A 23,056-nucleotide genomic window follows, 5' to 3' on the forward strand; every position below is an offset into this window, starting at 1 on the left:
GGTAAATCTCCCTCGAGTGGGGCAGGAGACTCAGGACTTCTGAGGGAGCAGTTTCTCTTGGGCCTTTGTCTTCCAGCAGCCTTTGCTGCCTCTGCTGAGCTGGGCCTGGGAGTAGAGAGCCAGGACTTCAGGACCAGCAGGCAGGGAGAAGTCCACCCAATCACCTCTAGGAAAAATGTTAGGCCTAGGATTTTTTTTTTTTTTTTTTTTTAGGATGGGGCGGTTTTATTCTGTCCTGTAGTGTGGCTGCGAGTTGAAATTGACTTGACAGCAGTGGGTTTGGTTTTGTTTTTTAGGCTCTGGGGCAGCAGTGAGCCACTTAGCTGTTACCCAGCCCACTTGTCAGGCCTGAGGGCATAGGCCAATTTGGATGTCTGGCTATGCTGGGGCTGTGCTTGAGGCCAGGGGTCCCTGGGGAGAGGGTGAGCCCAGGCCCTGTGATGCGACAGACAACTCAAGTCGCTACAACTCTGGGGGTCCCCTGTTCTACTCCATCTGCCCCCATGGATGCTCAGTGCCAGTTGCCACAGAAAGAGGGTGCTGTTCTCAGTGTTCTAGGGGGTCCACGGGGCAGGGGTGGGCAGGATGACACCTGCTCCTTGGTGGGCTGGGCTGTGCCTGGGGTCGAAGGGCGAGCCGAAAGAGCGGCCTCCCTGTCTCCCAGCACAGAGAAAGTTCTTCCTGCTCCTCTGGGAGGCTGGCCTGACCCCAGCCCTCAGCTTCTGACCTCAGAGCAGAGATGACTTCTAAGAATTTGGCTGTCAGACCCCAGGCCCGCTGGTGCTGTTCAGCGAGAGGGAGGAGCCCCGAGAAGAACAGCTACTATACTTCCTCCTGAGAGCTTCCTCCTGGCTTCGCATGCTGCTCTTCTCCGGACCCTTACTAGTGAAGGCAGCTCAACTTCGCGGTTTCCTGTTTTCAGAGATATTTCCTCTGAGCTCTGGGCTCCCTCTTCATCCATCCCCACGGGGCCCGCCCTCAGCAGCTGTCCCAGGGCCCTTCCTGCAGCTGCCAGGGCAGGCAGGGGCGCTGGAGAGTCCAGGTGTGGCGGCACCTCCGGAGACACCAGCCCTAGTGGCTGTCCCTATGGCCCAGCTCGGCACCTGTGGCTGGTGCATGGGCAGTGTGGGGAGCAGGGCCAGGGTGCCTTCCAGGAGGCTAGGGGGAGCTATGGAGCCTCGAGGACATTTGCAGGGTGAGGCTCAGGGAGTACTGGATTCGTGGCACACCTGAGGCCCTGGGAGGGAAATTTATGCTTTTAGGAACTTGGTCACTGTTAGGAGATACATCAGGAATTGTTGGTTGCGGAGTAGATTCCGACTCATTGAGACCTCATGTCAACTGCTCCTCGTGGAACTGCTCCATAGGGTCTTCTTGGCCATAATCTTAATGAAGCAGATTGCCAGGCCTTCCTTCTGCGGTGGTTCTTTAGGTTAGCCATCCAGCACAAACAAGCTGCATCATCTAGTCAGGAATTAGGGGCCTCGCTACCTGTCTCCTGACATTCACATTTAATAAAGACCTCCAGCTTTTATTCCCTGCAGGGAGAGGAGAAGGGAATGAAATTTGAGGCACCATTAGGGAAGATTTGGGCATACAGCGGGGGCTGCTTGATACTCCCTGAAAACGTGCCATGAAGGCCACCTAGGACCCTGCTGTTGGGTGAGGCTGGCCCTGCCTGGCGAGTCTGTGGCAATGGGCACTGGGTGGGCCTTCAGGAACCTCAGCCCTGGGGCTGCCCTCACTTCTGCCTGGCAGCAGCTCAGGCCTTGGGGCAGAACGGCTGGTGGCGTCACCTTCTGCAGGCAGTGCTCCGTGGTGGGGGAACTTGGAAAGATGCGGGGGAGCGAAAGGGGGGCTTGTGCCTCTCACTTGGGCACCGTAGCCATGTTGGGCTTGACCCTGTCCTGGGCAAGACGCCTTCCTGGACATCAGCTAGAGCCCAGGCCTGGCCCGACCGTGCTGGGGGCTGGGGTCAGATTTGCTCAGGGAACCCAAAGGGAACTTCAGTGGGTGGAAAGGGGAACTGGGATTGCCAGTCAGGACGCTGGGTGCAAAGGCCTCTTGAGAAACAGACACCACCCAGGTGAGTGTCCGCCGGGGAGCACTGATTGTCAGGCCCATTCACTGCACCTTCACTACTCTGCATTGTTGCTTCTTCCTCCTGCATAGATGCTGTCTCCACAACACCTCTGTGAGGCTCAGGGGGGCTGGGTCCAGGAACTGCCTATCCACGGATGTGGTTGCCGAGCTGGTCACTGATACATAGCAACTGGTTGATGGCTGAACCAGGATACAGGGATCTGTTGTCTGGACCACCCACGATTGGCAGGGCCACCTCCGACTTGCCACCAACTCTAGTTGTAGCAACTTGGCCTAGCCCTGGGGGATCTTCTCAACAGCAATAATGCCCTGAGCTTGTGCAGGCCAGAGGGCAGAGGATTGATTTTGTTTAGCAACTCTAATCTATTGGTATGGGTTCTTGGAATATGTGTTGAGAAGGATTCTGAGGTATCAATAAGGCTTAGTGAGAAAGTGCTGAGATCAGCTGGCAATGTCTGCCTTGGGCACAGGAGAGGAAGTGTTAGTATGTGTGCCACATCTTTGTCTTTCCTGTTATAATACTATATGCTTTCCAAAACACTTTCACTTGTGTTATTTCTTGCTTGTTCCTCAATCCACCCCCACTCCCAGCAAACCCTGGGAGGCTTTATTGCTCCTTTTAATGCAAGAGGGCAACCCTGGTGGCACAGTAGTTAAGTGTTCAATTGCTAACCAAAAGGTCGCCAGTTCGAATCCACCAGCCGCTCCTTGGAAACCCTATCGGGCAATTCTACTCTGTCCTATAGATTGCTATGAGTTGAAATTGACTCAGTGACAGTGGGTTTGGTTTTGGGTTTTGGTTTAATGCAAGAGGAAACTGAAGTCCCAAGAGGTTTGTGTCCTATCACATATCAAATGGGTGGTGAAGCTGAGGCTAAAGGGCTAAAATCCGGGTCTCCTGCTTCCCAGGCTAGTGCTCCTTCCTCTTTGTTGAATTGAATGTCCTTGTAGGCCAGGGCCTGGCTTGGCCTTCACTGTGGACTTGCCTACAGGACATACCAGGGCCCTGGGAGATGAACCTGTCATTCTCATGACTCTACCCCACTTGAACCAGAATGTTCCTGTCTGTGCTCTGCCTGACCTGGCTGAGGCCTTCGGAGGGTCTAGAAGACCCTGTTGCTGATGTGGTGGGCTCCTTCCACATCGGCTTCTGCCACCCCCTTTCTGCCTGGCAACCCTGAAGCCACAGGACTCCTGCTGGGTGTGGTGGTCCACGCATCCCACTTGCTTGCAGCAGAAGAGGATGGGGAAGGGAAAAGCTTTCGACTAGTTGCATTCACAGTATTTGAGCAGCTGCAGAACATTGGTCATGGAGCAGGGCTAAGGACAGGGTCTGGATTTATTCATCCTGGTCCAGAGAAGGATGGCCTAATTTGTGTGCAGCACAGAGAAGGGGCCAGGCTTGGGCTTCCTGAGCTGGAGCCCGGGAAGCAGGCTTCACAAGCAGCGGCAAGGTTCAAGTTTAATGTTTATTAAATTCTGCCCTAAAGACATGAAGTGAGCTGCCAAGGGCAGCGTCCCCAGCTCATAGACTATCAAGAGGCTGCTGCAGAGGACTCTTGTGCCAGAAGGGGGTGGTGGGAGATTTTTTGTTCTCCTGAGTGGACAGGGAACTCCTGTAGGCACCCCCCGCCCCCGCCCTTGTCTGAGAAGCCAGGGTTTGTGATCTAGGATTGTATAACCTGCTTACACGATTCACGTGGCAGGGAGGCTGCCATTGGCCCGCCCCCACTGCCCCAGCCGCCCCCACTGCCCCACCCGCCCCCACCGCCCCACCCGCCCCCGCTAAGCTGCCTTTGAGCCTGGGGCTCAGCCTCTGACCTCTTAGTTGCCTTCTGTCCTTCCTCTCTGGGTCCAACCCTTCCTCTTGCAGGGGCCTTCCTGGTGGTCACTTAGACTACTCCCTATGCCTGGCGTCCCTGGCATGGGAGGCTGAGGCTGCACAATAACTTCCCTGGCTGGGCAGTGCACCATTGTGTTACAGGCTGGGGGCTGGCCCGGATGCCCCCTGTAGCACAGATGTTCTGAGCCCTGGGTGATACACAGCTGGGTGCTGGGTGGAGGCGGCCCAGTCTGTTTACAGGACTGCCCAGCTCTCAGGAAACTGGGGGAAGGTAGGTATAGGGAAGAAATGAGAGATGGAAAGAGGGCTCAGAAGTAGGATTCTCTTGGCTTTCCCAGGCCCCCTACTCAGAAAGCTTCATCCTTTTAGATATGGACTCGACGGATGCCTCCTCCACAAGACTCTCCCTGGCTCCTGACTCTGTTGGCTGGAGGAGGAGAGATATGTGGCCCAGCTGCCTGTGCCCCCCAGCTAATACCAGTCAAGCCCCAGAAGCACAGCCACCCAGCTGACAAGCAGCTCTAGTTCTAGCAACTTCGCCTGGCCTTGGCAGGGTCTTCTCAAAAGTAATAATGCCCTGAGCTTGAGTATGCCAGAGCTTGAGTATGCCAGAGGACAGAGGGAGCCCAGCTGAGGCCAGAAGAATCACTGAGCTGAGCCAGGCCGCACTGCCAGTCTGCCACATTGGGGTTAAATAAACGGTGGTTGTTTTACACCTCTAAGGTCTGTTTGGTTTGTAACGCAGCTTATTGTGGCAATAGAGAGCGGATACAATTCTCTTCCTCTTCCTCATGGTTTACCAAGTACTTCCATAAACATGATCTAATTTGATCCCCCAAACAACTCCTATGAAGTAAATACTATTATCTCTTTTACAGATGACAAAATCGATATTATGATAGATTCTGGCTTGCTTGTCATCACACAACCAGGTCACAGTGGGCTCAGTGTCCTGATTCCAAATTCCTGCTCTCAATTTGCAAAGTACTCTCACCCCCCACTCACTTCCCACTCCATCACCCATCACCCCCAGACAGTCTCACCATCCAGCTCCTCAGGCCCCCCCCCCCCCTTCTCCGACATTGCAAACCTTGAACATAACCTTGAGCAATGGCTGGAGCTATAATAGCCATCTTGCAACCATGAGGGAAAGCCCAAGGAACATTAGCTCTGACATCATTCAGCATGAAACCAACATTCGTATTTCTCTTCAGGATTTTTACGTAAGAAAGATACATTCTGATTTATTTATGACTCCACAGTTAAATTTCTGTTACTTGCAGCCAAATGCATCTCTAAATGTTATTGGAAGGATGACCAGGAGGGATGGTTCATCCTGAAGCAAGCATGAGACTGGACCACGGGACCCATCAAGTTCCTTCCAACCCTGATGCGTTGTGACAGAGTGTCACACCAACAGGACTCAAATGAAGAGGGCAAGAGGACACCTTTGGTATTTTGGCACAAGGGTGCCATACTGGTCAGTGTGGCCCCAAAGGCACACAGCTTGGCAAACGGAGTGTTGGCTGAACTTCAGCTCCCACTTGCTTCTTTGGGTAGGCAACCTGTGCCATCATATGGAGCTGCTCTGTGAGAGCAAAGAACACTAAATAGAAGCTTCAAGTGGCTGTGGACTTGGGAGAAATAGACTCCAGCTTTGCATACAACAGGCACTCCATAAATACTGTAGGCTGATGGATTAAACACGTCATGAAGGAGTTTTCAAGGACTCTCCCCACCGCATGGAGTCCCACGTCCACCCATCTTGACTCTCCTTGTATAGAGGCAGAGCTGCTCCTCGTCCACCTCCTCCCTCCCTGTGGCTATCCCTCATGGCTCACCGACAGGGTAGGTGTGCCCTCGTCCTCCACTGTGACCACCAGGTGGTAGAAGCTCTTGTGCTCCCGGTCTGGAGGCGCGGGCCGTGTGGTGATCTCACCGCTGATTCGGTCTATGCGGAAGGTCATGTCCTCATTGCCCTCGGTGATGTAGTAGGACAGGATGCTGTTGAGCCCGATGTCACGGTCGGTGGCTCTCACCTGGACCACGGCGGTGCCCCCACCAACGTTCTGGGAGAACAGGAAAGTGGTCATTCTGGATTCGACATCTTTGGGGCAAAGTCTAGCACACATACCAACTCCTGGTGGTGCTGTGCCTTAAAGTGGACCTCTAGAAAGCCTGGTTTTGTCTGCTCAGGAACAGTGAGATGATAATGGTGCAGACCATGGTGGCAAACAGTTTGTGGGCACCTGCTTTGTGCTGGGTCCTCCATTAACTCAGTGCATCATCTCTACAACCGAAGTTAGACGCTGGTGTTATCACTATTTTCAGATGAGAAAATTGAGGCACAGGGAAGTGGTTTGTGCAAGTCCACACAGCCAGGCATGGCAGAGCCAGGATTTGAATTGAGGGAGTCTGGCCCAAGAGATGGAAACCCTGGTGGCGTAGTGGTTAAGCGCTACGGCTGCTAACCAAAAGGTCAGCAGTTTGAATCTACCAGGCGCTCCTTGGAAACTCTATGAGGCCGTTCTACTCTGTCCTGTAGGGTCGCTATGAGTTGGAATCGACTTGATGGCAATGGGTTTTTTTGGATTGGCCCAAGAGCTGGATTCTAAAACCCTATGCCATCCTGACTTGATAACCAGCAATGCTGAGCAGAAATTCTCCTGGAGTGTCTCAATCTTAGGACTGAATAATAAACATGATACTTTTTTTTTCATATATTTTAAATAACATGAAAAATGCATACTCCCACAAACATAAAAAATATTACATAAATGCATAAATGCAACCATCCCCCATGTGACTTTTGAATTCTTTTTTTCTTCTTTTTCCTTTTTGCTGGCTTGTTTCCTACCACCCAACGCCAGTCCCAGAACCTGGGGCCCAGTGACATTTAGTGTAAGGAGTCATTTACTTCATTCGATTCCTTCAAATTTACTTTGCTTCTAATTTTACAGTATTTTTCCTATTCCCAACCCCCAGTTTTTTTGAGATTTATGGTTTGCTTACTTCTTTGTTTTTGTTATTCTATAGTTTTCTTGCACTTTAATTAGAAACCCTCTTGTACTTTTCTATTTCACTACAACTTACCTTCCTGTGCCCTGTCTTAAAAAAAAAAAGAAAGTATTATGCTTTAAATGAAAGTTCACAGTGCAAATTAGTTTCTCATTCAACAATTTATATACAAATTGTTTTGTGACATCGGTTGCAATCCTCACAATGTGTCAGCACTCTCCCCCTTCCCACCCCAAGTTCCCCTTGTCCATTTGTCTGGTTTTCCTGTCCCTTCCTGCCTTCTTGTCTTTGATTTTGGGCAACCGTTGCCCATTTGGTCTCCTATACTTGATTGAGCTAAGAAGCCCATTCTTCACGAGTGCTATTGTTTGTTTTACAGGCCGGTCTAATCTTCTGGTTGAAAAGTGCAATGTGGAGGGGCTTCAGTTCTGGCTTAGCAGGGTATCCAGGGGCCATCATCTTGGGGGTTCCTCTAGTCTCTTTCAGACCAGTAAGTCCAGTCATTTTTTTTGTGTGTGTGTGTGTGAATTTGAATTTTATTCTACATTTTTCTCCCATTCTCTCTGGGATTCCCTATTGTGATCCCTGTCAGAGTGATTGGTGGTGGTAGCTGGCACCAACTACTTCTGAGCTCAGGCTGGTAGAGGCTGTGGTTCACGTCCTTTGGACTAATATTTTCCTTTGTCTTTGGATTTTTTCATTCTCCTTTGCTCTGGACAGGATGGCACCAATAGATGTATTTTAGACGGCCGCTTGCAGGCTTTTTAAGACTGCACACCCTGCTCACCAAAGTAGGATGTAGAACATTTTCTTTATGAACTGTTATGCCAATTGACCTAGATGTCCCCTGAGACTATGGTTCCCAGCCCTCAGCCTACTAACTCAGTCCCTCAAAGTGTTTGGTTGTGTCTAGCAAGCTTCTGTGACTTTGCCTTGTCAAACTGTGCTGACTTCCCCTATGCTGTATGTTGTCTTCCTCTTCACCAAAGTTAACACTTGTCTACGATCTTTTTTTCTTTCTTTAATTTTTATTGTGCTTTAGGTGAAAGTTTACAAATCAAGTCGGACTCTCATACAAAAATTTATAAACACCTTGCTATATACTCCTAGTTGCTCTCCCCCTAATGAGACAGCACACTCCTTCCCTCCACTCTCTATTTTCCTATCCATTCGGCCAGCTTCTGACCCTCTCTACCCTCTCGACTCCCTTCAGACAGGAGATGCCAACATAGTCTCATGTGTCTACTTGATCCAAGAGACTCATTCTTCCCCAGTATCATTTTATATCCCATAGTCCAGTCCAATCCCTGTCTGAAGAGTTGGCTTTGGGAGTGGTTCCTGTCTTGGGCTAACAGAAGGTCTGGGAACCATGACCTCCAGGGTCCTTCTTAGTCTCAATCAGACCATTAAGTCTGGTCTTTTTATGAGAACTTGTGGTCTGCATCCCACTGCTCTCCTGCTCCCTCAGGGGTTCTCTGTTGTGCTCCCTGTCAGGGCAGTCATTGGTTGTAGCCGAACACTTGTCTACTATCTAGTTAGTGATTTCCCCTCTCCACCGCCCTCTACCTCATAACCATCAAAGATTGTTTTTTATCTGTATAAAGCTTTTCTTGAGTTTTTGTAAGTGGTCTCATATTTGCCCTTTTGTGATTGACTTATTTCACTTAGCATAATGCCTTCCAGATTCATCCATGTTGTGAGGTTGTTGTCGAATTCATCATTGTTCTTTACTGCTGCATAGTATTACACTGTGTGTATGCACCATAATTTGTTTATCCATTCATCTGTGGATGGGCACTTAGGTTGTTTCCATCTTTTTGCTATTATGACTAATGCTGCAATGAACATGGGTGTACGTATGTCTATTAGTGTGATAGCTCTTATTTCTCTAGGATATATTCCTAGTAGTGGGATTGCTGAATCGTATGGTATCTCTATTTATAGCTTTTTAAGGAGGTACCATATTGTTTTCCATAGTAGTTGTACCATTTTGCATTCCCAACAACAGTGTATAAGAGTTCCAAGCTCCCCACAACTTCCTCAATATTTGTTATTGTCTGTTTTTTTTGCTTAGTACCAATAGTGTCGGGGTGAGATGGTATCTCATCATAGTTTGGTTTGCATTTGTGGTTAAGTGCTATAGCTGCTAACTAAAAGGTCAGCAGTTCCAATATCCACCAGCCGCTCCTTGGAAACCCTATGGGGAAGTTCTACTCTGTCCTATAGGGTGGCTAGGAGTTGGAATCAACTGAACGGCAATGAGTTTAATGACAAATGACCACGGGCATTTCATAATGTGTCTGTTAGCCACCTGAATGTCTTCGTTGGTGAACTGTGTGTTCATATCCTTTGTCCATTTTTTAACTGGATTATCTTTTTGTTGTTGAGGTGTTGAATATTCTATAGATTTTAGAGATTAGACCCTTGTTGTATATGTCCAAGCCAAATTTTTTTTCTCAGTCTGTAGGTTCTCTTTTTACACTTTTGGTGAAATCTTTCAATGAGCCTAAGTTTTTAATTTTTAGGAGCTCCCAGTTATCTAGTTTATCTCCTGGTGTTTGTGCATTGTTAGTTATGGTTTGCATTCTCTTTATGTCATATATTAGGACACCTGGTGCTGTCTCTATTTTTTCTTCCATGATCTTTATCGTTTTAAGTTTTACATTTAGGTTTTTGATCTATTTTGAGTTAGTTTTTGTGTATGGTGTGAGGTATGGGTCCTGTTTCTTTTTTTTTACAGATGGACATCCAATTTTGCCAGGATCATTTGTTAAAAAGACTGTCTTTTCCCCATTTAAGAGACTTTAGTCCTTTGTCAAAGATCAGCTGACCACAGGTGAATAGATTTACATCTGGGTTCTCAATTCTATTCCATTGGTCTATGTGTCTGTCATTGTACCAGCACCAGGCTGTTTGGACTACTGTGGCTGTACAGTAGGTTCTGAGATCAAGTAGTATGAGGCCTCCTACTTTGTTCTTTCTCTTCAATGCTTTGCTTATGCCAGGCATCTTTCCTTTCCATATAAAGTTGATGATTAGTTTTTCCATGTTGTTAAAGAATGCTGTTGATATTTGGATCAGGACTGCGTTATATTTGTAGATTGCTTTAGTTAGAACTGACATTTTTATAAGGTTGAATCTTCCCGTACAGGACCCCAGGGTATGTTTTTCCATTTATGTAGCTCTCTTTTGGTTTCTTGCAGTAATGTTTTGTAATTTTCTTTTTATAAGTCTTTTTTTTTTTTATGTCCTGGTTAGATTTATTCCTAAGTATTTTATCTTTTTAGAAAAAAATTAGGGGCTATTACAAATAGTATTGTTTTCTTGATTTCCTTTTTGAAGTTCTCTTGTTGGCGTATAGGAATCCAACAGATTTTTGCATGTTGATCTTGTATCCTGATACTCTGCTGAATCTTTCTACGAGTTCCAGTAGTTTTCTTGTGGAATGTTTAGGGTTAGCTCCATATAGGAACATGTCATCTGGGGATAGGGACAGTTTACTTCTTCCTTTCCAAACTGGATGCCCTTTATTTCTTTTTCTTGCCTTGCTGCTCTAGCTAGGCTTCTAGCACGATGTTAAATAGGAGTGGTGATAAAGGGCATCCTTGTCTTGTTTCCATTCTCAGGGGAATGTTTTCAGCCTCTCTCTGTTGAGAATGATGTTGGCTGTTGGTTTTTTATAGATGCTGTTTATTATGTCAAGGAATTTCCCTTCTTTTCCTATTTTATTGAGAGTTTTTATCAGGAATGGGTGTTGGACTTTATCAGATGTCTTTTCTTCATCAATTGAGATGATCATGTGTTTCTTTTCTTTTGTTCTATTTATGTGGTAGATTATATTGATTGATTTTCTAATGTTGAACCATTCTTGCATTCCTAATCTGAATCCTGCTTGGTTGTGGTGTATTTTTTTTTGATACGATGCAGAATTCTATTGGTTAGAATTTTGCTGAAAATTTTTGGATCTATGTTCACTAGAGATATTGTTCTATAATTTTCTTTTTTGTGATCTTTTACCTGGCTTTGGTACCAGGGTTATGCTGGCTCCACAGAATGAATTCAGGAGTATTCCTTCCTTTTCTATGCTCTGAAAGAGCTTGAGTTGTACTGGTGTGGGCTCTTCTCTGAATGGTTAGTAGAATTCTCCAGTGAAGCCGTCTGGGCCAGGGCTTTTTTGTTGTTGTTGTGAGTTTTTTTTTTTTAATTACCTCTTCAATCTCTTTTCTTGTTATGGGTCTGTTCAGATTTTCTACCTCAGTTTGTGCTAGGTTAGGTAAGTACTGTCTTTCTAGAAATTTGTCCATTTCCTCTAGTTCTCAAATTTGTTTAATTTTTCATAGTATTCTGTTATGCTTCTTTTTATTTAGGTTGGCTCTGTTGTAATGTCTGCCATCTCATTTCTTACTTGGGTTATTTGCTTCCTCTCCTGTTTTTCTTTTGTCAGTTTGGCTAATTGTTTGTCAATTTTGTTGATCTTTTCAAAGAACCAACTTTTGGTCTTGTTGACTCTTTCTATTGTTTCTACTGTTTTTCTGTTCTCTCTTTCATTTATTTCTGCTCTAATCTTTATTTCCTTTCTTCTGGTTTCCACGGGCTTCTTTTGCTCTTCTCTATTTGTTTGAATTGTAAGGCTAATGTTTTGATTTTGGCCCATTCTTCTTTTTCGCTGTGTGCATTTTTTTTTTTTTTTGCTATAAACTGACCTCTGAGCACTGCCTTTGCTGTGTCCCAGTGGTTTTGTTATGATGTGTTTTCATTCTTATTTGATTCTAGGAATTTTTTTATGCCTTCTTTGATCTCTTATATTACCTAGCTGTTTTTAGGCAAGGTGTTATTCAGTTTCCATGTATTTAATTTTTTCCCTTGCTCTTCCTGTTACTGATTTCTATTTTTATGACATTGTGTTCAGAGAGAATGCTCTGTTTTATTTCAATGTTTTGGATTTTATTGAGGGTTGCTCTGTGGCCTAAAATGTAGTTCTATTTTTCCCTTGGTTTTATCTGTGTTTTCCTTGAGCTCTTTCCTGATCTCTTGGAGAGTCCTAAATATTAATCTTTTGAATTCCATATCAGATAGTTACGATGCCTTTTCTTCTACTAGGAGGTTATCTGATGCTTTATTTTGGTCACTTGCTGGAGCCATTTTGTCCTGCTTTTTTATATGTTTTGATATTATCTGCTGTCTCCGAGACTTCAAGGTATTATTTTCTTTCTTTATTAATTGTATGTTCATTTGCTCTGTCCTGCTTTTTTTGTTTTGTTTTGATACGTCGGGGTGGCCGGGCCCAGCGTGCTTTGCTGCTTGGTCTTCTATGGGCATGACAGCGCTCACCACCTTATCCAAGTGGGCATGGCAGCAGCAGACAGTGAGCCTGCTTCACTGTACACTGGTTTGGCAAGGTAGTTGAGAGTGGACTGTGTCGGGGTCGTCTGCCTCCTGATGTTGGTCCAGTGGTGTGGGAGTGTTCACAGCCCCTCAGCAGATGGGTAGGAGTGTCAGACAGTGAGTGGTATGGGCTCGCTTCCCACTCTTCGGCAGCCGGTTGAGTGGTGGGTGGGGAGGGGCAGTGTGGACCTGGTGTTGTGGCCGGCCTGAGTGCCAGATGCACTCTAGTCATGGTGGTGTGGCAAGGCCCAACAGGGGAGGTGGCATGCATGGCTAGGTGGGAGGAAGAAAGAACAAAAAAGAGAGAGAATGAAAGAAAAAAGGCCAGTGTGGTGGGAGCTGGTGGCTGGGGGCAGGGGGGACCTGGGGCAGCAGCGGGCTGGTGGGCTTGTGGCACTCTATTAGTGATGGTGCTACAGGGGCTGGTGGGAAGGGAGGACTAGATGGGAGGGAGAAAGAAAAATATGACAAAAATGAGGGAAAAAATGGCAGCACAGTGGAGGCTGGCAAGTGAGAACAGAGCAGACCCAGGGGCTGATGGGAAGGGAGGGGATGTGGCTTATGAGACTAGGTGGCCGAGAAAAATAAAAGGAAAAGAAAGAAAAAAACAGTGGCATGGCAGGAGCTAGCAGGTGGGGGTGGGGGAGACTTGGGATGGTGACAGGTCAGTGACTCTCTAGCTGCAGCAGCATGGCAAGGGCTGGCAGGAAGGGGATGGAGGTGGTACACGGGGCAGAAGGGTGAGCGGTAGGAAAGTGTGTTTCTCTGGTTACTGGTGGGGGCTCCGTGAAGTTGCCTTTCCATATTCCCGGACTGGCATTGTTGCTGGCTGTTTTTTAAGATGGTGATGCTGTGTCATGTTAGTTGCCAGGGGACCTCCACTCTGTGTCTTTACTTCTTCTCTGTTTTCTGTCAGTTTCTTCTTCCACCTGGTATTTGATCTAGTTCTTTATCCCTCCATTTGATGCTCAGGTTTCCAGGACTGACAATTTTATCTGTTTTACTTAGTTTTTCGGGTCTTTGTTCCAGGGGGATGGCATGGTGTGTCTGTCTAGGGCGCAGTGTTGGCTCTACCTCTCCTGCTTTGCTTTTTAAAGCAGCTTTCCAAAGGTAAACCTCAGTTCCCTGTTGTTGTTTCTGTCAAGTTGATTCCAACTCATGGTGATCCCATAGGTGGCACAAACTGTGCTCAATGGCTAACCTAAAAGTTTGTGATTCAAACCCACCCAGTGGCTCCATGGCAGAAAAGGCCTGGGCATTTGCTGCCCTTAAGATTACCACTAAGAAAACCCTATGGACAGTTCTACTCTGTAACACATGGGGTTACCATGAGTTCTCTGTTAGGTGAAAGAAAACTCTCTTCTTTCTTCTTCCCTCCTCTTCTCCCCTGAGACACAAAGACACTGAGTTTCAGGACCCAGGCTAGGCACCAGGATATTGTCATAACTGAGTTAGCCACAGTCCCCATCTCCAAGACCTGAGAGTCTAGTGGGGGATGCTGACATTTAAACAGGGGCTCAGTGAACCCGTGGGCTTCAAGGTCGACTTATGCCCACTGACCACCCTGGCTGTCTGGCAGGAGCTGCTCTCACCTCATTCACGCTAACATTGTATCCAAAGGGGCTCTCAATCACGGGAGGGTTGTCATTGATGTCCAGGATGGTCACCTGCAGGATGTGGTCCTTCTTCCTTGGAGGGGTGCCAAGGTCAGAAGCCATGATCTGCAAAAAGGAAGGATGACTGAAGTCAGAACTAAAGGGAAGTTGGGGAGGACCAGGAATGGGGAGTCTAAGAGCTGTCACTTGGCTGAGAGGACTTGGGAGTACAGAGAGATTTGCTGGCCCATCCCCGCCCCTGGGCGGCCTGGCTTCCACCTTCTCTTCCTCCCTCCTGCAAACAATCCCTGCCTAACCGTTGTATGACTTGGGATCCTGGTTTGGAATCTGACTCCACTGTGCCCAAGTCTTTACCTTCTGATCCTGACCGTGTTCTGGTCTGTGCCAGCCCCATCTGAGATAAGAGCCAGGAGAGAAAGCCTGGCAGAGCTGAGAGAGTCCTAACTCTTCCACAAACTCAGTGTGACCTTGGGCAAGTTATTTACCCTGACTGTGCCTCAGTTTCCCCACCTATGCAATGGGCAGAAGAGCCCCTACCTGGCCCTTATTCTGTGAGGTAAGATGTAAGTGCAGGTGTTAGGAGTCATGAAGGCCACCATTACTGCTGAATTGCTGTGGCTGACACGTCTCCTGGGGAGCCAGGGGCCCTAGGGTGGCACTCCTGAAGGGGGCTGAGCTGCTGGAGCACTTACTGCTACCCCGTAGTTATCTGGGAAGCATTGAGACTCACAGGAACAGGCTCAGGCAATGGTTAGGACAATGGTCATTCCTGAAAAGATTGTTCGAGGCTCTTATTTCAGATGGGTAGTCACTTGCTATGAGTCGGAATCGACTCGATGGCACTGGGTTTTTTTTTAGTCACTTCAGTGGCTTACTGCTCTGAGTCCCGAGATCCTTCCAAGATGCCCTCTCTTGGGTTGGTCTCACTTGTGCTCTTGGCCCTGAGGGGTGCACGCTGCCCCCATGTCACTTTGTGACAGCAGAGAAGCTGCCCACGAGGGTGTGCTGATGAGCCAAGCCCTCCTCTGGACGGATAGCAGAGACCTCCCAGCCTGAGAATGTACCTTGAGGAAGTAGTGGTCCAGCTCTTCTCTGTCCAGCGGCCTGGCCACAAACACTTCGCCAATGGAGTCATTGGTAGTGGTGATCTCAAAGGCCCCAGCAATGTTGCCAGAAGCCAGGGAGAAGACCACCTGTCAGGGAAGAGAGAGGGTGAGGGGGTGAGGAAGTGGGGAGAGGAGGTGGCCAGGTCAGGCCAAGGGGGACAGCATGGTCCCTGCTGCCCACCTGGGCCCTCTGCTCAGCAAGGGCACTTGAGAATAGAGTGTTTTATGCAGAAGTGGTTTATGTCCCTCAAATTGGGTGACAGTGCAGGGTCTGTGGCAGGTTCCTAGGCCTGGGAACAGTCAGCACACTGGAGTAGGGGCCAGGAGGGCTGAGTGTGAGCACTACCACACTGACATTTTCCTGGGGCCTAGGGGAAAAATACTAACAATACAGAGCACACGCTCTGAGGCAGGCATGTGCTACGGATGCTACGTGGTTCTATCTGGTTTGCAACGACCCTGCCTGAGAGGAACTATTGTCTTCAGTTCAGAGAGAGGCCATTCAACAACTGGCCAAGGTTATACAGCTTGCAAGTGTCAAAAAGAATGATGATTTGAACCCACATACCTCACCTGGAGCAATGGGATACCAAGAGGCAGGAGGAGTGTGTCATCACAGGGAGCTGGACTGTGTGAGGAGGGTTGACCTCAGGGTTAGCACATGGGTGTGAGATGCCACGTGGGTGATAAAAAAGTCACGTAGGAGCTTAACTCTCTTGCTGTCACCTCGCTGAACTGTGGAGGCTCTGTGTCCATGTGGCCCAGGCCGAGGCCAACAGCCTACACAACACTATGAAGTTGCTCTGCCTCTTCTCCTGTCTGCAGAACAGATGTGTGCAGGGCGGTACTGCTCAGGGACAGGGGCAGGCCTGGATGATCCTCGCCTTCTGCTTGGGGACACAGGCATGGCTTCCATGACCTCCCATCAGCTAAGGAGTGGTAGGAGACTTCCTACTCACAGGGAAGAGCTGAGCTATTTCACTAGGTGCCTACCTGCCCATTGCTGCCAGCATCAGGGTCCTGGGCCTTGACGGTGGCCACACGTTGGCCCACAGAGCAGTCCTCAGGCACACTGACCGCTAAGTCGGAGGTGAAGTCGAACTGGGGGCTATTGTCATTCTCGTCCAGCACAGTGATATAGACCTGCGGGAAGGGGCATAGTTAGAAACCCCTGCCTCCTTCCCCTCCTTGGCCCTAAACACCAGGGCCCTGCTGTGGGTCCAGCAGGCACCAGACCCCTAATTGGCTCTAGAATGTTGGCAAGCTTTCAGAGCTGACCTGGGCCAACCCCTGACATTACAAAGGCAGCCTGGAGCTCATTTCTCCTAGCAGCAAAGGAGCAAGAGACTGGTTAGGGAGGTCTGTACCCAAATGCTAGGGGCCAGGAGAACAAGGGGAGAGGCCTGGTAGGGAGACTCTAAGACCCTAAGAGGTGGTGGGCACTGGGAGAACTGAAAGACACTTGCCCTGTGGCTACTCAGCTCTAAATCCATCAGAGAATGCTGGCTTGGTATTGGCATAGCTTCCTACTTTTCAAGAGAAACTAGGAAGCTAGATTTTTATATGAAATTGTTGTCATAATTGCTGTCAAGTCAGCCTGTGACTCACAGCGATCCCATGCACAACAGGATAAAACGCTGCCTGGTCCTGTGCCATCCCCATGATAGGTTGTAGCTCAGATCATGTGATGGAAGGATTTTCATTGGCTGATTTTTCAGAAGTAGATAGTCAGGCCTTTCTTCCTAGTCTTAGTCTGGAAGCTCTGCTTCAAAACCTGTTCAGCATCATAGCAACATGTAACCTCCACAGACAAGGCAGGTGGTGACAGCACATGCGGTACATTAGCTGGGAATTGGAGGTGGGTTCCCCGCATGGAAAGTGAAAAGTCTACCACTGAATCAGCCAGCAATAAAAATTAAAGATGGAAATTAAGTGCTGGCCAGCTAAAACACATCTGGCTGACAGTTACTGCCTGAAGCCCTCCTTGTTTGCATCCTCTGGATTAAAGGGAAGGAACTGGGGCCCAGAAACAGGAGTAGGGCTGGTGGCTGGACTAGGGGGGAAGGGCAGATGGGGAAGGGAGGGGATCTTCCAACCTTCAGGCTAAACTGGGATTGGGACAATTGCACGCAAAGAGCACGCTGCTTTGTGTCTATGGAGCAGGTTTCTCCTGCTGAGGCTGCACACGAGTAGGGAGAGGAGGCCCCTCTGTGGAAGCCTCCAGCCCACGATGGCCACAGAGCCGGAGCCACAGGGGTGCTTATGTTCACTGATGAGATGGAGTGCGGGGCTCGGGCTTTAGGATTTCCAGGACAGGGCTTTTCCCACTGCCCTGCCCTGGCCAGACGTGTCCTCTCCTTACCCAGGGCCCCAGGTTCTGGAGCTCCCCACTTGCACAGGACCCCCTGGGAAGTTTGCTGATCCCTCCACGCTGCACAAGAAATTCCACTTCATTGTCTCTCCCAGTCAGGTTTTACTTCTTCTCAGGTCTGCCCACACTCCCCATATCTGGAGGCTGCTGGCAGAACCACGGAGGACCAAGCCCAGGCTTTACAGTGGGATCAACTCTACCACTTACTAGCTGTGTGATTTTGGACAAAGTTATGCAAACTCTCTGATTTTCCATTTCTTCACTGAAAATGGAAGCAAGACCACCCACCTCCCCAGCATGCTGGAAGGAATAAACGAGCAAAACAAAAAGTTATGGGGTTGCACGTAGTAGGTTCCTGCCCCCCTTTTCTCAATCTCATTTGTCGAGGCCGTGGCTCTGCCCATTTGTCATGAATTTTGGTCAAGGTGTTCCGTGAGGTCCCTGAGCCCTAGTATGCTCACCTGTGAAATGGAGCAATAATGCCTACTGCACCATTCTCAGGGCGAAAACAAATGGCCCCTGGGATCTGATCCCTCCCAGGATCCTTCCCTCTGGTCAAGGCCTTGTTAGACTCACCTTGCTTCTTCCTACCAAAGGGCCTGTGCGCATGCTGTTCCCTCTACCTGAAACACCCTTCCCTCTTTGCTGCATTAACTCTTATGCATCCTGTGGATCTCATCTTGAGTCACCTCCTCAGGGAAGCCCTCTTTGATTTCCTTGACTAGATGACATCTTATTACAGGTTCTTTCTTGCAGCGTACATTTATAGATGTGATCATTTGATCACTATCTTTCTCCTATCTTCAAGGAGCCCTGGTGGCACTGATGGTTAAGTGATTAGCTGCTAACTGAAAGGTTGGTGGTTCTAACTCACTCAGGACTCTTCAGAAGAAAGACCTGGCAATCTGCTTCCATAAAGACTGTAGACAATAAAACTCTATGGGGAAGTTCTACTCTGTCACATGGGGTCACTATGAATCTGAATCGACTTGATGGCACTTAACAACTATATCTTATGCTCATGAAGGTAGGGGCTGTGTCTGATTTTGGTTTCTCATTTTACCCTGGTGCCCAGCCCAGTGCCTGGCACACAGTAGGTGTTCCTTCCATGATGATTGCTCTGATGATGACAATCGTGAGGTGGGGGCGAGGAGGCTGTCAGGCCTCCCACTCAGGGGGAGCCAGCCTCAGTGAGTAAAGAGGAAGGACAGGCGCCAAGGTCTACAGGAATTAGATACGGTCTGCGTCCCCACCCGGGCCTTGTGGTCCAAATCTCCCTCCCCACCCCTGAGGGCCGAAGGGTGTTACTCAAGAGCCCTGACAGCAGAGCCCAGGCCTGCCCCTTCCTGTCCGCCTCCCCACCCCCACCCCAGGGCCCGTGGAGGCTGCTAGGGCAGGGGAGGAGTCAGGTGTAGGTGAGCTGTGGTTTAGGGGTTCCGGCCTTGCAAAGGAAATGCCACACTTAAAAGGTTCCCCAACCTGCCTCCACCCTGGCACTGTTTGAGGTGTTTGAGGCTAAGCAGGCTGGCGTACGTGGGGCGCTGACCCTGGGAGCCTGTGAGAGGAAGCCAGGGAAGAGTAAATGGGGGGTGAGTCCTACTTTCTGGAAAAGGGCGGGGTGACTGGAAGTACCGGGGCCACAGCATATTCTGAAGCACCCTGGCCAGTAGCCCACACAGAGGAAGTAGGCCCCCTGGCTGTGGAAGTGGCTCCAGCAGCCCTGTGGAGCACCCCACCATCCCTACTGCCTACTGAGCACAGCCTGGCCCCGACTCCCAGATTCCTCATGACAACCAAGGACTGAAAGCAACTGGGCCCATTCTATAGACGAGGACACTGAGGTGGGGTAAGCAGGCACCACTTAGCCTCTCTGAGCCTCAGAGCCTCTGGCTGGGAAGGCCAGCTGCGGGACAGATGGCCCTTGTCCTGGGAGCTGCAGGACACAGGGCACCAGCCCACTGTTCACTGCTCGAGGGCTCTGCTTACTAGCTGGCCTCTGAGACCTCCCCCAGTATGGTCACTGCTGCTTGTAGGCTCACTCACCCCCAGGATGGCCCCATGGATAGAGGGGGTCTGTGCCTTTGGGTTCAGCTAAGCCACAACCAGGGCCACTGGAACTAGGTATCGCCAAGAAGCCGTGGAGCCAGGGACCCCAAACAGCTGTGTGCAGTTCTTACCTTGGACACTGGTTGGCTTCTGACCCTTTAGACTGAGGTTAAAAAGACTCAGCAGGGGTGAAAATGTGGCCATAACTAACACTGATGATGTGCTGGGCACCCCACGTGGGCACACAGGCAGTCTACTGATGATGTGTGATCTGACTGACCAGTGCTCAGGCAGAATGGGTTGTCAAATGTTCCGATTATCCCCTCAGGATCCCACCCCCAGTGGGACCATCTCACGTGTCTACCCAAGTCAACCCCCAGCCCAAGGTCCCTCTGCCTGCCTCTCCCCACCTTCCCCATGCTTCAGCCTGCCCCACCCCCCAGCCACCTCATCTGACACCTCAGCCCTTAGTGGTTGTCCCTTGTGGCATACATTTATTGGTGCGACTACTTGATCATTGTCTTTCCCCCGTTATATCTGATGCTCCCAGCATGGAACCTTCAGCTGCCTTACTTTCCCCTTGTTTGGGTTCATGACCTCAGATCTCTCGAGAGCAGCGACTCACCGAGCTCAGAGCTACCCTTCCCTGAGCACCCGCCCAGGTCCTGACACCAAGCACCCCACCTCACATGGTCTTTCGTACAACACAGTCCTTACACTCACCCTCCAAGGGAGGGAAGGTACCCCTGCACAGATGCACCCTGAGATGTGGGGACAGAGCAGGCTTTCATCACAACCCTCCTCCAGGGAGGAGTTCACAGAGGGCTTTCCTATCCACCTTTATCACATCCTCCGAGAAAGGCAGGGTTGCTGGGATGAGCCTTATTTTAGACTTGTAGAAGAGGAAGCACAGAGAGGTTAAGCAACTTGCCTGCATTGCACAGCCAGTGAGGAGCACAGCTAGGATGAAGCCTCAGTGTTCCTTCCATTGTGTGTTTCAGCTTTATACCTAGGTTAGCACAGCCCTTGCCCCAGGTCCCCAGGGAGGGATGGGAAGGACACAGATGACTGGCCTGGACATGAGGGCAGGGCTGGACATACGGAATATGCTGGAGAAAGGCCTGGGTTCAGGGCGTGAGAGTGGCTGGACCGGGGAGGCCATGAAAAGGCCTGAGCAGGGACTCGCTGCAGGCCTGTCCATGTGCCCTCTCTCTGGGGGAGGTGGGAAGCTCCAGTACCACGCAGGGCCTGAGTCAGCACTGGCCACGGCCAGCGGCTTGGGGGAGAAGACCAGTCTACAAGCTACTCACCTTCTGCAGGCAGAGACGGCAGGAGGGCGAGAGAGAGAAAAGGCAAAGATGCAGATGTGAGCCATCGGTGCTGTGGAGAGTGTCATCCCCACCTGTCCGAGGTCTCCTCCCTGGCCCAGACTGCCCACAGCACATTCCCCTGGATTATGGGTGTGGAAAAGGGGCCTGAGATTCTGGAGCAACTCTGCACATGTGTTGGCCTGGGCTTTCGAGATTCATGCCCGCTGCCTGGCCATGTGTTGTTGGGTAGCTGGTGAAAAGGTGGGTTCGGGGTGTCTTGGGGCTGTCAAGGGCTGCACCTGTGGGGCTCTCATCCAGGGACCCACTCACCACGGTGGAGTCTGCCTTGGGGCCGCCGTCGTCCGCCACCACTGTCAAGGTGTATAAGTCACCCTTCTCCCTGTCCACCAGGCCCTTGACTGTGATCACGCCCTGCAGGGAGGGGCCAGATGGGGCAAGTGATGACATCACACCCACCAGACCCCCAAGCAGTCCCATGCCCCAGCTAGTCCTTGAACATCCTTCCCATTCTCCAACCTCCACATGGCTCCTTCTGCCCAGCATAACTTCCCCAGAAAGCTCTGTCGGTTGAAATCTGACTTCTCTCTCAAATCCCTCTCTGACACCACCTCTTCCAGGAGGGCCTCCCGCTCCCCAGCCAGGTGTGACCGCTCTCTTATTTGGGCCCCAGGAGCACTCTGTAATAGTTCTTTTCACATCTTTCCTTGCAGTGCTCTGATCTGTGTCCTTGATTATTCCCACTTCGTCTCCTAGCCTGAGAACTCTTTGAGGGCCAGAAAGGGTCTTGTTCATCTTTGTGTTCCCAATGTCCTATAGAACACGGCCTGGCACACTGTATTAATTCATACCTTGCCTATTTCCAAAGGATTTGAAAGGGATTCTGATAAAAAGACACACGAAAGCAAAGACGGAGGAGTAAAGACAGGCAGTAGACAGGAGTGGAAGGTGATGAGATAGTTGCACCAGAAACCTAGCTAAGAGTAGCTATTGCAATGAAGCACAAAATATATATCTGAGCTTCCTAACAGCCAAGGTAAAAAGGGTAATGTGACGGCTCACATAGTTTTCATTGTCAAGTAACAAAATGGATACCAGATTGCTTAGGTATAGAACTTAATCTCAGCAGTAAAAATTAAAAGGAATGCATTATAGGGGTTTATCTTAAGCACACTTTATAACAAAGAGGACGGTGCTGTGTATATAGAAGGAGCTTTACTTTTTTTTTTTTTTTTTTACAAATGTTGGTTAGATTTAAACGAATTGAGCTCCTTGCCCCCAGGGAGAGCCTTTGCTGTGCCCGCCCCCTCGGTGCTCACCGTGATGGCATCTATCTTGAAGAGAGCTTTGGCTTGGGCACTGGTGTAGGTGTCGAAGCGGTAGGTGATCTGGTTGAGGTTGTCGATGGAGTAGGCCTGAATCCGCACAATCTCGGTGCCCAGTGCCAGGTTCTCCATGATGGCAGCCTCATAGGAGGCATTGGAGAACTGCACGGCCTCATCCAGCTCATTGAGCAAAGTGATGTAGACGCTGCAGAAGCCCTGGTTGAAAGGAGGCGCCTGGTCGGTGGCGGACACATTTATCAGGTAGCTGGTCTTGGTCTCATAGTCCAGGTAATCCACAGTGATGATCAGTCCCGTGCCTTCGTCAATCTCGAATTTCCCCTCTGCTCCTGATAGGATACGGTAGTTCACCAGGCCACCATCCCCTGCAGGGGGGACAAGAGGCTGTGGAGTCCCAGGTGGGAGTGGGGCTGCCCTGTGGCTCCTCAACCTGCCCACATGCACATCTGGTAGCAGCTCTGAGGGACATGGCAAGGGGCCTTGGCTGGCCCACCCAGCGTGCACTGCACTGCCCCCACCTATGTGGGCTGGACCATCCCAAGAGATGAAGTGGAGGACAGGCTCAAGGTCTATGTGAATGGCTAGGTCCACCTTGCACTGTTGCTCCTTCTCTCTGGGGGTTGGCCTTGACATAAGAATTATGCCAGAGGGGCTTGGTTCTGTTCCTGGAGCCTCGAAATTCAGGCTCAAGGTCCTCTCTTGGATATTTGGAGAAACACAAGGGTTTTGATCTAGAAAGTGCTAGACGAGGGCAGCATCTAGACAGCCAAGCCTCCATTTGGTCTCTTGACTTGAAGGGTTTTGGGGGCAGGTACACCTCCTTCCATTCTCCACGCTCCCTACACATGAAATCACTGTGCCTTAGGAGACCCCATTCAACCAAAAGCTACAGCTGGG

At 49.7% G+C, this 23,056-nt stretch overlaps 1 protein-coding gene across 4 annotated transcripts in view; it reads right to left on the minus strand.

Moving 5' to 3' along the window:
* CDH23 (cadherin related 23) overlaps positions 1-23,056 on the minus strand; it is a 528,116-nt gene that overhangs the window by 73,494 nt on the left and 431,566 nt on the right. For all 4 annotated transcript variants that reach the window (XM_049855780.1, XM_049855785.1, XM_049855781.1 and 1 more), the window contains exons 31-36: positions 22,136-22,524; positions 21,129-21,230; positions 16,065-16,214; positions 15,030-15,158; positions 13,942-14,070; positions 5,788-6,015 (exon numbers count right to left, since the gene is read on the minus strand). In XM_049855780.1, coding sequence (XP_049711737.1) covers positions 5,788-6,015; positions 13,942-14,070; positions 15,030-15,158; positions 16,065-16,214; positions 21,129-21,230; positions 22,136-22,524 — 1,127 coding nt within the window. The remainder of the gene's footprint in view (positions 1-5,787; positions 6,016-13,941; positions 14,071-15,029; positions 15,159-16,064; positions 16,215-21,128; positions 21,231-22,135; positions 22,525-23,056) is intronic.

The sequence above is a fragment of the Elephas maximus genome, chromosome 16, assembly GCF_024166365.1.
Source record: "Elephas maximus indicus isolate mEleMax1 chromosome 16, mEleMax1 primary haplotype, whole genome shotgun sequence".
Lineage (NCBI taxonomy): Eukaryota > Metazoa > Chordata > Mammalia > Proboscidea > Elephantidae > Elephas > Elephas maximus.